Genomic DNA, 14,592 nt, shown 5'->3' with positions numbered 1-14,592 from the left:
AACATTTGAAACCTCACATTTTAACTGAATATCATTATTCACTTTTTATTTATAACCTTACCTAGTGCGAGGACACTCAGTCCTATCACAGTATCTCTTCCTGCCAATATTCCGCTCAGAATTCGGTGAAAAACATCCATTTCATTAACCATACTTATTAAGACAGATGCATATTTGGAATAGCATTCAGGATTTTGTGGAACACATCGATTAAATAATGGAAAAGATTTACTGGAAGGTTAAAAACAAAGACAGTAAAAAATATTAATTACTGGAGAAACAGTTTCAAATCCACAGAGATCCAGCCCTCCATTCTCTCTCAAGCCCTCTGCAGTACCCTACCGGCATCCTCAACACAATTTTGCAGCCACAACTGGCCAGTCGGATCTGTAACCTGGCAGGCATTCTCCCCACGCAGGAGGAGACCTTGCACATGGGAGTCCGACACAACAGGGCACCGGCCATGCGGGTGGTCTGCCACAAATGGTAGTCTTATGTTTCATCTGCAAAATAAACTCCTAGCAGCATCATGCCTGTATCACTGTACCGGAATACCCATTCAAGATCAACCTGGGAGAAAACCAGGGATAAACCTCCCTGCGCCAGGGGAGGTTTAGATTGGATTTTAGGAAAAAGTTCTTCATGGAAAGGGTAGTCAAGCATTGGAACAGGCTGCCCAGAGAGGTGGGGGAGTCCCCATCCCTGGAAGTGTTCAAAAAACGGGCAGACGTGGCACTTTGGGACGTGGTTTAGTGGGCATGGTGGTGTTGGGTTGATGGTTGGAACGATGATCTTAGAGATCCTTTCCAACCTTAATGATTCCTAGTTTTTACTTTCATTAAAAAGAATCCAGCCACCAAGCCAGGAAACATGAAATTGCTACTCCACCCTTAAATGGTTTAGTGGTGGACTTGGTAGTGTTAGGTTAATGGTTGGACTGGATGATCTTAAAGGGCTTTTCCAACCTAAACGATTCTATGATTCTATTCTATGAAAAAATGGACTACTACCTCAGTCACCACCAGTATGCAGCTCCTATTTCTATTCCAGTCTGGCTTCACCTGCTTTGCTCCCACATGTTTACATAAAACCTAAACACATGCTAACATAGCTGTAAGCTGTGTTGTTGTAGATAATTCTAGACCACAAACACTTTGCATTTTTTTTTGTGATGCTTAAGCATTCTAAAAGCCACATCAAAACAGTGTTTGTAAGGTACAATTAACATGGCCAAATATTTACACCTGAAATTATTTGGCACTCCCAGCCAAGCTTCTTGAATATATTTATTGTCCCACTTTGGCGATGCTGCACTACAACAGTCAAATCCATATGCATACCTAGAAAGGAGAGGTTTGTTCATCAACAGTTAAAAACTTCTCTGGCCAACTTCGCTTCTACTATGAAATATTACTGTGCAAGATTAATAACTTTGCAGAGTTCCTTGCCAAACAGAAAAAAAGCCTAAAAAGTCGAAGAAATAAGTAAAACATGCCGTATTTTTTCACCAGTTTACATGCTTTCCTTTGATCCACTTTATGTAATGTTTTTATGTGTCTCCTGCTCTCTTCTGTTTGCTTTTTTCCTCTATTTTCTCTTGCTCAGAGCAGATGACGTAGCTCTGCAAACATGCAGATTCCAATCCTTTGCTGTATTTTCATGACACAGTGGAATTTAAAATCATGGGTTTAAGGATTTTGACTCACAAACGCCAAATGTTAAAGACAGTGCCATCCACAGACCTGTGCTTCAAGCCAGCTGGCTATGAAATAATTCTGATGGAAATTTCTGGGTTCCGGGTAGTAAGCAAGGCCCAAAACCACAGCTCCTCTTCCTTGACATTGAGGGAGAGAGCAAAAGCCTGTGCAGGAGATAAGCTGCTCCTCATATGGAGTGCTTTTCTCCTGATTTGGAAAGGAAAACTCTAAAGGGTAGAAGAATGGAGGGAATGCAGTCCTTGTCCATTCTGTGGGACAGGACACTGCCGTGTTCACAGGAGCACAATGAGAACTCATAAGGATACATGTACAAAAATAAATAAACAAAGCAAAACCATTCTGACTGTAAAGCATTAAGTCACATATAAAATGTGAGGAAGTAACAGTCCTTAAGGAGCTGTTTGGACTCAAGGGCATTGTGAAGTATCCAGTAATTCTTACCTTGGTGGAACTGGCAGTGTGGGACACAGCTCAGCTGCCTTTGGATTTAGTGTGTAACTGGAAATGTTCAGGTTGTAAATGCAAAGATAAGAACCTAAGAAGGGAAAAAAGAAAAGTAACTTTAATATTAAAGTTTTAGAGAAAAACGCATTATCAATTAAGTTTTGTTTACACTTCTGCTTTGACCCCTTAGCAGGCCATATTCACCCCTGATATTCCAGTGGGAATGTAAGTAACCAATTAGTTAACTGGGTAAATCTAAAGCAACCTCGGGGGGATCTTTTGCCTTCTAGACTTAACTATAATTACCATTTCCTGGAGGGCAGGCACGTTATTGGTCCCACAGTGCGATGCTTCAGCTCTAAACTCTTTAAGGTAACAGAAAAACCTAAATGAGAGAAGCTACACTAGAACGAGGCCCCTCACGATTTAGAACAGAACATATATCTAGCCAGAAACTTAACATTTTCTGGGCTCTAGGCTAAATACTACCAGGTACTCTGCTAATAAACGCTCTGCTCCATTCTATAATGCTTCTGGGAAAGAAAGGCTGGATACATTCAAGCCATTCAAAATGCAATAGTGCCCTCTCCCTCGAGATAAACACGCAAGCAGTCCTAGCATGTAGATGGAATTTCATGCAATTTTATTCAGTTACACTGAAAATCCTTATATAATATCACAGGTGTTTACAGCTTTCTGTACATACCAACTGATGGCAAAATACCCCAAAATGAAATGAAAACAAATGTTGTCAATTTAAACAGCAAAACAACAAAACAAGAAAGAATGGAATTGTGACCTCCAACAAAAATAGCCACTAATATTCATATTGTCTGCAGTTTACACATACCCTATGGAATAAGGGTTAGGCTACGGGTTATTTTATTTACGTATTGGACATGACTGAACTGGAGCTGCCTTTTTTGCACAACAGCTACTTCTGACATCATATCCATCTTGAACACCAGAATACAATTAAAAAAAAAAAAAAATCACAGGTGGAATAACAAACTTTGGGATCTGATGTCTAAAGGGATAAAAACGCTTGTGCGTCTCTGGAATTAATAATTCCACCATAGTTTTAATTAAATTTAAAAGAAGCAGTTGGACAAGTTTCTTAAATAGCTCCATTCACCTGCTGGCACCCCCACCAAACTACACTAGTTCATTCTCAGCAGCCAGTTTTCTGCCAGATAACCTCAGCGTTGTGCAGGAATTAATCAGCAACTTTTGCATTTGCATAAGAGAGCTGTAACATTTCTAGAAACTACAGCTTTGAAATGAAGCAGAAACAAGACTTTCTTTTCTGTTGCCATGGTCTGCTCAGGAAATTAATGGTAAGAAATGACTCCCTAGCGTAGCAAACATAAGAATAACAAAGTGAAAGCTGCTCAACTGTTCTACAGATACACTAAGATACTCATATTCCCTGTTGCACACCATTATTCCTTGCAAAACTCTGGAGGTCTTCCAAAGAGTTGAGCTGCTCTTGTGGGCAGCTAGACACGCACAAGGAAACTGAACTGATTTTGAGGCTTTGCATTTCCAGGCTGCATGAATTCAGAAAGAACACATACCTAGAAAGAAAAAAAGATCCTCTTTTCAAAAATCAAGCTTTCTGGTTTTTATAGGTTTACATTCTGAGCCTTCTTTCCATCTTTTTAAAGCACTACAAAGCAAATGAAACTCTTTTTTCCACACATAATGGAAAGAAATGGAGGCTGAAGTCAGAAGTTAAGAAGCAATTTGAGAATATGCTACATTTTTACACCTCATTTTATGTTCTTAAATGGGATCAGAAGCTGCCAAGGTGGGTGCCATTCTACAAGGACAAGTTCATGGAAGTCAACAGAATGACTGGGAACTTCAACATGCAACTTCCTTAAGAACAAAGACTTGCCATATAGAATGACTGCTGGTTTGGCCAAAGTCCTATTTAAGAAGAAGCCAGCATAAAGCATAACAGTGTAGCACATTTTCGATTTCCATCTCAACTTTTTAGTTTCACTCACCATTTTGCACCTTCCTCACACCTTTTTTTTGCCTTTCAATATAAGCATGTGTATATACACATATGTATATGACTGACAACCCAGAAGACATGTATCTTACTAAGTTCGCAAACATTTGATTTATTTAGACATTATCTGATGTACTTACTTTTTATTAGTCATGTCCTGTCCAGAGAGGGGTGCCTCTTTTACAGGAGTGTTCTTCCTACCACATATGTTCCCGAAGCTGTCATATCCAAGCACAAGTCTTTCTGCGGCACCAGCCATCACGGCATAGCCAGTTATAAACATCTGTTAAAATATTTTTGAATGTGAAATCATGCTACAGTAGCCTTTCCTTCCCGTTCAATAAATACTGTTTTTAAGCCATGCATTTTCGTCTCGTGGATGCAAACTGTTATATCTAAAATTCACCCCTCTGCACAAGGCCGGAGCAAGTCATATGGAAAAGTTTAGCCCATTACCTCCTTAAAGCCTTCCCTCACCTATTGCTGAAAGTATATAAATTAAGCAGAGTATATCAGGAGAAGAAGGATAGGGGTCCTGATTAAAATAATAGGAAAGCAGTAATAAGGTGCTAAACACCGCCTCCTGTGTGTCACTAGGCAAGGTCACTGAAATGGTAGTTTTTCACATGTGCTCACTGCTGCTTGTTTTTCAGAGTGCCCTTCAAGACACACCTGGGCAACAGATCTGCTGAAACGCTGAGCCCTTGCAGCTGCTATTGAATTTAATCAGAGGTATATTTTAAACACATAAAGTATAATTGAAATACAGGTTACCAGAAATTTCAGGAAGATGCATTCTTTAACACATGTGAAAAACCTGGAGAGAGCCACACTGATGTTTTAGATGCGCTGCTGTGGATCAAAGCCCCAGCAGATCAGCTCCCTGTAGACCCCAGGGGCAGCTAAGCATCTCTGTTGGCCAAGGAGCAGCAACCCTTAGTCAACAGAAGACGTCCTGCCTAGGAATGCAGCTTAAACCCTGCTCGTGTACCTCAGGAGGGCCAAAACGCCCCTTGAGAAGAACCTTTTCAAGTGCCAAGCAGCAGCAAGTTGTCTTCTGGGAAGCTGGTAAAGTCCTGAGCACTACTTTACCCTAAGCCTTATTTACAGCACTCTGGCTATGGAAGAACTCAACGATTCAGTCCTCTGCTCTGTCCCATGGGGTGTAAACCACATTTCACACACCCCGATGACAAGACACTACGCTCTCCGGCTGCGTGCCAGCTGCTGGCAGCAGCAAGTCTTCTCAGTCCCACATTAACCACTGCTACTTTGCACGGATATTGTTGAATACCAGCTGCGCTGGCAACAGATTGCACACATCAGATCCAGCACAACTGCTTTCTTACTTAAGGTTTAGAGCCTTTATTTCTTATTCTATTTATTTCTTATTGTGACTAAAGATGGGATCAGGGCAAAAACTGAGTCTCGTACACAAACATGTAAGTACGTGCTTCCTTAGTCCCCAGCATAGTCTCATTTTCACTTATATGTTTGCAGTCTAACTAGTTAAATGATATTTTTTTTTTTAAATTATTTCTTCATGTTAATGCAGTCTGACATGGAGATCTTTGTAGAGACTCCACAATTAAAGCCAACATTCCCCTTGTGTATGTGGTATTTGTTACAATAACAAAATATTTTCAGATCCAGTTTATTTACACAGCAAGTATTTCTGAATAATTAAATCGCTCTCAGAAGACAAGGGAGAAATGAGCTGACATTGTAACTCAACCCGAAATATGCTTTCAGAAAAATTCTGACGTTCCCTCTAAAGATGGACGTTACAGGTCCATTGCCATCAGTATGGCAAACACTGTGTGCACATGAATTTTTTTAAGTGCAGAATACTGGATACAAGTTATAAATATTGTTAAGTAATAGAGAGATGTATGACTCCTGGAGGGGTGTGTCTAGACATGCCAGTGATGTGCATTTCCACAGAGTTACTAATGTGGTTTCATTTTTTTTCAGTATGTGAACAAATCAGTGTCACCAAAAATCTTTTAATCTTTTAAAAATAAGATCAAACAAAAGAAAAGAAATACATGTACGCAATAAGCTATTCCACAGAAACTGAGAGATAAAAACAGTGAGAGAAAACAAACAAAACTCCCAAATCCTCACCATTTGGCAGGCTTAAATTTTGGCATTCCCTCCAGTGATCAAAGCGCTAAGCATAAGACAGCATGTAAAAAAAACCTATCCTGTTCACGAAGCTCAGCTTCAGCTTATGCAGCATTCAGAATGTGCCTGTATTCTTCTGAATTAGCTTCCATTAAATGAGTTATTAGGAACTGGAAACCGATGAATAGCGTATTCACGAGAATCCTGAGCAGCCCCAGATATATCATGACAAAAACATTCATACTTGAGACAGACAAAGCCTCTTCCCAAAAGCCTGCATGCTGTTCTAAGCACAGGACTGATGGTGACTTGAGACAACATCAGACGGACGCGTGTCAAGATAACGAGACTACGACGAATGCGGTTAAGTAGAAATAAGGGCCCGCTCAGAGCCGGGACTAATTTACAAAAGTGAATTCTAAGCAACCCAGCCCTGCGTATACACGGCATCTAAAGACTACGAGGGAATTTACAAGCTGGTGTAAAAGACGCCGCAATAAAGCGCTGCACCGCCACAAAGGTCAGTTCTGCCCCAGTGCAGTGCTGGGCCCCTAACACCTGTACTCACCATCATTTTGGGTTAGATTTTGCACGGCACTGTGCAGAACCCCATTAACTTTGGGGCTGATTTTTCTTTCGGGGAGGGGGGGAAGGAAGGGAAAAAAAAAAAAAAAAAAAAGCATGCTTACCAAACCAGCCCAGAAAAGAAAGAAGAGGAGCAACCAGAGAGCGTCTGTGCACTTTCTGTACGTGACCGGTCTCCATTCCCTTAGTGCAGAAATGCTATCTCCAGAATCCTACAGTGAAACAAGGAAAGGGGGGGAGAGAGGGAAAAAAAAAAAAAAAATACACAACCACAAACCAAACTTCCTGTGCCATTAAAATCAGAGTTTCAAACGCCCGAGATTTCTGGCAGAGCATAGCCTCGCACTCCAGAGCCCAGAGGCCTGGCAGCCCCCGCCCCGCAGCACCTGCGCGGCGCCGCCATGTTGTGAGGTGAGGGGAGGAGAGGAGAGGAGAGGAGAGGGGCTGCCCCCGCCGCCGGCCCGGGCCCGCTTTGCCCCGCTCTCCCCGCCCCGCTCCCGCCGCCCCGGGCCCGGCTCCGGCCCGGCGCCCACCTGCTGCCGGCCCCCGCGCCGCTCCATGTTCCGGGCCGGGTCCGGCCGCCGGGCGAGGCGGGGGCGGCAGGCGGGCCTGGGCGGCGGGCGGCTGGGCGGCCGTGGCGGGCCGGCGCCGGTCAGCGGGCGGCGGCACCTCCGGCGCCTCCTCCCGCCGCTGTGGCCGGGCACCGCCAGCCCCGGCCCGGCCGCTCCTCCCGGGGCCGCGGGGCGGCCGCCTCGGCCGCAGGCAGCGGCATTTCTCTGCCCGGGGCAGCGGGGGAGGCGGGCGGCTCGCCTGGCTCTCGAATGGCCAGCGAGTGCAGGAACCATTCGCCACCTCGCATAACCTGTTTTCTCCCCCTTGTCTTTATACGTTCGGCTCGCTCATCTGGAGAAAATCAGTGTTACGAATTGAGAAGGCATTAAAACTACGGGTTTGTTCCCTTCCTGGCAGCCAGCGGGAAGAACGATGGCTTGAAGCAGTAACAACATCCGCACCTGCAAGAAAATGGGACTGAATTGAAGCTGGGCTGGAAAGCTGTGGAAGAATTGGTCCGTCTGGTACAGCAGGCAACGCGTTTAGGAGGCTGGCTTGGCTTAGGGAAAAAAAAAAGGAACTTAATTAAAAAAAAAAAAAACACCTTACTCCAGTCCTCAAGTGAAAACGCCAAATGAAACTTTGGTGACAGACTGGCATAGGTGGAAGTCAATTGGTAATATCAGAAACTGAGATTTAAAAAAAAAAAAAAAAGAATCTCTGCCCCACAGCGGTTTCCGAGTCCTTCTAAGCTAACTGGAAATAACTTTTTTTTAAAAAAAAAAAACATTATTTAACTTGTGCACTGTTTCTGAAACTGACGTTTTAACTGGTTTAACGGAGCTCGGTACGACCCTGATTTCAAATGACCTTCCCCCCTGCCCCAAGAAGTGGTCCTGAGAAAACATGACAGGAAAGGTTTCTAAAAACTCTTGTGTCCTACAAAGGATTTATTAAACCATTTTGTTTCCAGCCGACTCACAGTTCTGGTCTTTATTGCATCGTACCTTTCAATGCTCATTATTCATCAATTTGTTGAGAGCTTTCATAATCTGTGTGAAATTTAGAATAAAATTCTAAAATTTAATACAGGTTGCGAAAGTAGTTTTATGTCTATAGAACCTAAATAGAGAAAATAACTCTTCCTTTGCTCTGTTATGCTTTAAAAATATGTGAAAAAAGTCATGTTCCCTTGAAATACAAAGATGAAAATTCATGTGAAGTTTCATGTGAAACATAACTTTTTTGCCATAAGAGGAGTTTAGTATTTTGATTATATCAGGAAAAATAACCACAATTATTAATCACTTTTAACCTAGACACAAGGAGAAACCTCATTATCCAATTAAGAAAAATCATTCTAAAAGAACAGCGCCAATGATGAAGGCTGATATTAGAATTTGGTGGCTTGCTGTCATCGCGCGCTAATACTAGCTTTCGTTGTTGATCTGGCCCTTTTTCAATGATTCTCCTTTAAGCTTTGTGTTACATTCCTATTGCAAATAAAGGAAAACCGCAAGTGGAACAAATATTTTTAAAAAAACCCAGATTCCAAGCAAGCGAAGTTCATGGGAAAACACTAGAATGAGGAGTAAGGCCTGCTTTTACTGAGCAATATCAATCATAATTCTTGTATTCTTTCTATCAGCCTAGGAAGAATTGTCTTATACTTGATAGCAAATAACTCAGGATTAGAATAGGATTTTTTTAAAACTGTAAATTAAATATTTTAATTGTAGTAGGTTTTTTCCCTGAATTTCAAGCATGATCAAGTAAAACATTTATTCTATGTGGTAACAGATGAGTATTTTAATCGTGTGTCACTAGGTGGTGCTCAGCTCCTTGTTTAGAATTACAACCCAGCATTTCGGATGGGCGAGAAGAGGCTCATGCTATGGTTAGCCAGCATTTACAAATGAGGATTTTCATAGAATCATCGAATCGTTTAGGTTGGAAAAGACCTCTAAGATCATCCAGTCCAACCACTAACCTAACATTACCAAGTCCACACTAAACCAATTAAGGGGAGAGTAGACTAAGCCATGTCCCAAAGTGCCACATCTGCCCGTTTTTTAACACTTCCAGGGATGGGGACTCCACCACCTCTCTGGGCAGCCTGTTCCAATGCTTGACTACCCTTTCCATGAAGAAATTTTTCCTAATGTCCAATCTAAACTTCCCCATGTTGCAGTTGAAGAGAATACCAGGAAGCAAGGCTCAAGATCGGGTAAGGGATTTTAAACATCGCCATCCAAACCGGAATACCGAAAACTCTTGTTTGTTATTTGCCCAAATTGCCAAGATCCATTAATGATTTTAAACTTTCTGTCTTACCACTTTCACAGGAAGGAGCCTGGTTCCACAGCTGAGTAGTTCAAACATTCAGTGGGTGTTTTAGAATTGACATTTTGTAGGGTTGCTCCAGTTTAACCTGAAATAGAAACGAGATAAAAGAGAGTTCTGGAAAAAGAGTATTGGATTACAGAACTGTTCCTTTTATGAGAGCACTAATGCCTTGGCCAGAGAGGTGTACACTGGCTCGGGCCCGCTCTCTCCGGCGAGGAGCCCAGGTTGGAGCCTTTGGTCTCAATCCCCCAGTCTATGTGCACAAGGTGCTGATTTTATCATATGCTTCATCAAAGCCTTGTACCCAACTACAGCCACTTTCCCGGGAGATTAGTGTGATGAGGGTCCACATTCACTTACGAGTCTTCACTGGTCTCTCAACTATGTAATGTTCCTTGTAAAGGCAAAAAAAAAAATCTATTTAAAATCCTGGAGTACCCAGGGACTCGCAGTGATTTAATCGTGAATTAAGACAGTAACCGTTCAACCTGCTTGGTGTGTTGCGGTGGGGCAACCACGGGAAGGGAGATTAATGTTTACATTTTCAAGACTGCTTGTAGTTTTTAACAGCTTTTTTTACATGTTACCCATCTTCAGACATGTTTATCAGCGTCAGCAACAGACATACTGCAGCAATGAAAACTCATGGGCATTTTTCTCTGGTTTCGGTTGAAGGGTTTTTCACAAAGTTGCCCGGAATATATAGAAAACCAAACCTGCTAGTACTGTCAGTTACTCCACTGGATCAGCTGGCAGAGGTCTGTCCTATGTATCTAGGGAATCCAATCCTTTTGATGACTCGAGTTACTGTCTTTATGATGCTCCGTGTTAGCTTTTCTGTTTGCCCATCTGGAAAATCCCACCTGATAATATGTTTACAGCTGGAAAGTTAACCACTCCGTTATCCATATAGTCATGAGAATGCACAAAAGATAAAACAAACAATATTTTTTTCTAGTGATTCGATGATTTTTGAGATGCTCCACTTCTCAGCCTTAAAAGTCACTTGGATTTAACAAGTTAATAACCAATTAGTAAGCCACTTATTTCCAGCTTCCAATGAACATCAATCCCATCTTCTTCTGGGTATCTCCAGTGCATTGAGGAGATCTATTTTTATTTCAGAATATTGATCATTGAGTAGATTATCCAGAGATCTAGAAGAATAGAGTGTGCACATCTTATGGCCCAGCTATATAGCTTTAGCTTACTACTATAGCTTTAGCTTACGACCACCCCTCCTGTGATTTACCAACCATATGAATCATTCAAGGAAGGAATACAATGCCACAAAGTTAATTTGTTCCGCTTTGCACACGAGCGAGCAGAGATCTGCACAAAGAGCCCTTTCATCCCTGCCAATGCACAAGCTAGAGTACAGTCTGACCATAGGAAAGTGTTTTGAGTGTTGTTTGTTGAGCTGAGTCTGATAATAAACATTAGAGCTGACTCATCTCAAGGTTTTAGAGCAGGAGGAGCACTGTTTCAGATACCAACCCAGACAGGAAACAGCAAAGAGCTGTAGCTTTGTGGAATGTCAGAATTACAAAGTGCTCACTCAGTGTTCTGACTGGTGAGTGGCATGGGTAGCGTAAAATGAAAGAGCTTGAATTGGAACGACTTCTGTTGTTCTGGACTCTTAACGTCCCTCTCCGGTCCAAAGAGTAGACATGCCAGTACATCCGAGTGCATCAATAGAGAGAACAGAGAAGTAGTTGTATTGCTTTTCACAACACCCCCAAAAAAGCCAGGGAAGGGAATTGCTTGAGTTTCAGAGAAACTGGAAAGCAAAAGGATGTGGATTTGTAAGTTTGGAGAAGGGCGGCTTGTTCCGTAAACTATGTAAATGGAAGGAAGGGTGGAAGGCGTTCTTGAGAGCAGCCAAGAAAACGGAATAACTAGGATAAGCCCAAACCAAACAGGCAGCTACAAAAAGGCATCGAGCTGGACCACCTGGAGTCTGTAGCAATACCTGTGACCTGCGGAGTCAGGTCTAGTGCTGAATGAAAAGGATGAGAGGTTTTCATTAACTGGGTGGAGACCAGGGCAGTGGGGTTGTTATCGGCAGAGATAAGCAGCAGATTCATTACAAGGACTAGAGGGAAGTCTTTTGTGCCAGCAGAAGATGCTTCGCTGATAGTTTAGTTCTTGTAAGGACAATTTATAGTAATGGGTTCAGCTACTGAATGTTTCCCAACGAAAAATAATTCTGTCGAATCCAGACAGACAGCTTGGACTGTAGGCTTGACAGTAGGCCCTTTTCAAAGTGCTGTGGCTGCCCCAGGAGCTGCCGCTGCCGCAGATTTCCCCACATAACGTCACCCTCGGGTAATTTTGCCCGCCCTGATCTTGCCTGCAGCAGAAGGGTTATGAATTCCACATGGCAAGCCCATGGCTAGAGCACCACGTTGTTTACAGTGGCTTAAGTGCAATTTTGTTGTTGCTTTTAGTTTTGGACTTTCTGGGCGCTGCTTTTCACTGGTTTCCCTGGCGACTACTTAGGACCGATTTCATGGATTTATTGTGCCTAGACAATTATTGTACAGAGGTTTAAAAGCATGTACAATTCTATCTGTATTTTGTAGTTGTCTTTTTAAAACAAAGCCTGTTACTGCATAGTGAGGCTTGGACAGCAGCATATTTCCTGTTTTTCCTTCTTACAAATAACAGTTTTTCTATAGAGAAGGCATTAGACCATCTAGTCTATTCAAACCTAATGCTCCCAACCACACCACAGGCAGCCAGCAGAGAATCTGCTCAAGTTATTGGTCTATTTGCAGACTTCGTTGTATTCACTGCACAGCGTGGCATATTACTGCAATTGCTATACATAAGAATAATCATTGCTTTAGTCAGGAGTTCCAGGCTAAGGCCCTTCATGTGTAATAATATGTTTCTGCATAATTTTATAAAACTGGACAAGATCCAAAGTTCCACTGCAATGCACATTAAAAAGACTCAAAGTCATGGCATCTCCGTTGCTTGAAAAGAGAATGCTGAGCAATCTGTGCTGGTCAGCCTGCTCATAGCAGGAGGAAAGGTGGCTCTCTGTTTGCTTAGTGCAAATAGGCTCCCCTGCCAAAGAATTGACAACCCGCTCTATAAACACTGATGTTTGAACAGCGAGTTTAAAAAAAATCTGTATGTGACTCGTCATGTTGAGTCAGATAATGGCCCACAAGATGTCTGTTATTTATCTGACCTGTTCTGTGTACTACCTTTGGTTTACCTTCATGTTTTTACACAGACTTCTTCTAGGTTACCTGCTCAATTAAAGTTTCACCTTAATTACTCATGAGAAGAAAATCAACAATGAGTGTAATGCAGCTGTGGAACCAGCAGTCAGTGGCAGCGTTACGGAATACGCAATGGCATGAGTCACGTAAACAGTTTATTCATCTTCATTAAAGTTATACTGAATCAGTAGCAAGGCCCCCTGTGAGAAACTCTCTCAGATGAGTAGCTCTAACTCATAGGACTTCTGTAGTCATCCTTATAGGCACAGCTATTTGCAGGAAAAGAGTCCAACAGCTGTCATATTTCCTAAGAACAGCGGTCCAGTTCTGCAAACCCTAATTAAATGTTGAATAGCTAGAGAAATAATTCCAACTCTATTAAGAATTCCTGGGATCCAACATTATATGCCACTGTTTCAGAGAGAGGAACCCTGAAATCTAAAGTCTTTTCCATGACATTTTAATTTTCCCCGTTATCCAAAAAGATACAGAATATTGTTGCATGTTATATATCAGATTCTTTCGTAAGATCTTATCCTGCACATACGCGTGAAGTTCAGCTAGTTAGAGCAACCGGATTCTAAAAACAGAAGCCTCACAGCTCCATGTCATCAGCCAGCCTTACTCTGTTTCAGGGCTCTATCCATTTGCCTCCCAGTACTTCAGGTATCGATATGTAGTTTCATATAATTTTTAATCACTTTGCATCAATGTTTCCGTTGATTGTTTAAAGTAAAAGAAGAAACAGTTTTCCTATAATAGCACTAAGATCAATATTCACTAATTTTGTAGTATTGTCACCAATTTTGTTCCATTTCTAAGGTTAGATTTAAGAACTGCATTCTTCTGAGACTTCTTTTCAAGTAATAACACAGCTTCTGTAATAACAACTCATCACACTGGTTATAAAGCTTATTACAGAATCCCAATGCAGCTTATAAGCAATCTTATTTTGTAGAATGTTTTTGTGGTGTTAGGTAAAATGAGATACAGTATTACTTTTGTAGTAGACATTGAGATCTATGTAAAGAAAAATGTGCATAAATGTCTAGATATTGCAGCAGTATTGATTTATTTTAATCTTTGCACATAAACCAAGGAGCGTTACTCCTCTGTTGTGATTAAACGACAGAGCAACGGTATTCCTAGTCCATCGCATTATCGATAAAGTTATGGGATAGCTTCTGTACTTTGATAATATTCACGCAGTAAAAAAGAGTTATCATTCTACTAGCTGTTCCTACAAAAGCTACGCTTGTCCTAATGACTGCGTATCATTACAGTGGAGTAAACTATTAGGTAATGTATGATACAAAAACACTTGATGGAAGGTAAAAATGCCTTCTTTGAGCACCTACTCGAGGAAACAACATTTTGCAGCAATCACTGCATGTTTAATAGTGAAAGATACTTTAAAAATAGGATGTTGACCCTCTTTCTAGTGACTAAAATTCGAAGTAGGCTGAGCAATGGCAGTATAATAGCTTCCTGTTCACGTAACATGTTTGCACAACACAACGTTGCTGATAATAGTAACTAGTAAAGTGTATAACACCCAAAGGAT

General features: G+C 41.7%; 1 protein-coding gene across 1 annotated transcript in view; it reads right to left on the bottom strand.

Moving 5' to 3' along the window:
• The window catches only part of SLC44A3 (solute carrier family 44 member 3), a 41,410-nt gene extending 33,956 nt beyond the window's left edge, over window positions 1–7,454 (bottom strand). Inside the window, exons 1-6 of the mRNA XM_075711233.1 lie at window positions 7,428–7,454; window positions 6,999–7,106; window positions 4,323–4,465; window positions 3,603–3,739; window positions 2,160–2,253; window positions 62–231 (exon numbers count right to left, since the gene is read on the bottom strand). Of these exons, the coding sequence (XP_075567348.1) occupies window positions 62–231; window positions 2,160–2,253; window positions 3,603–3,739; window positions 4,323–4,465; window positions 6,999–7,106; window positions 7,428–7,454 (679 nt within the window). The remainder of the gene's footprint in view (window positions 1–61; window positions 232–2,159; window positions 2,254–3,602; window positions 3,740–4,322; window positions 4,466–6,998; window positions 7,107–7,427) is intronic.
• Window positions 7,455–14,592: the final 7,138 nt, after the last annotated feature.

This window comes from Pelecanus crispus, chromosome 5, assembly GCF_030463565.1.
Source record: "Pelecanus crispus isolate bPelCri1 chromosome 5, bPelCri1.pri, whole genome shotgun sequence".
In the NCBI taxonomy this organism is placed as follows: domain Eukaryota; kingdom Metazoa; phylum Chordata; class Aves; order Pelecaniformes; family Pelecanidae; genus Pelecanus; species Pelecanus crispus.
The sequence above is the reverse complement of the archived record's forward strand: the minus strand, read 5'-3'. Positions and strand labels throughout refer to the sequence as shown.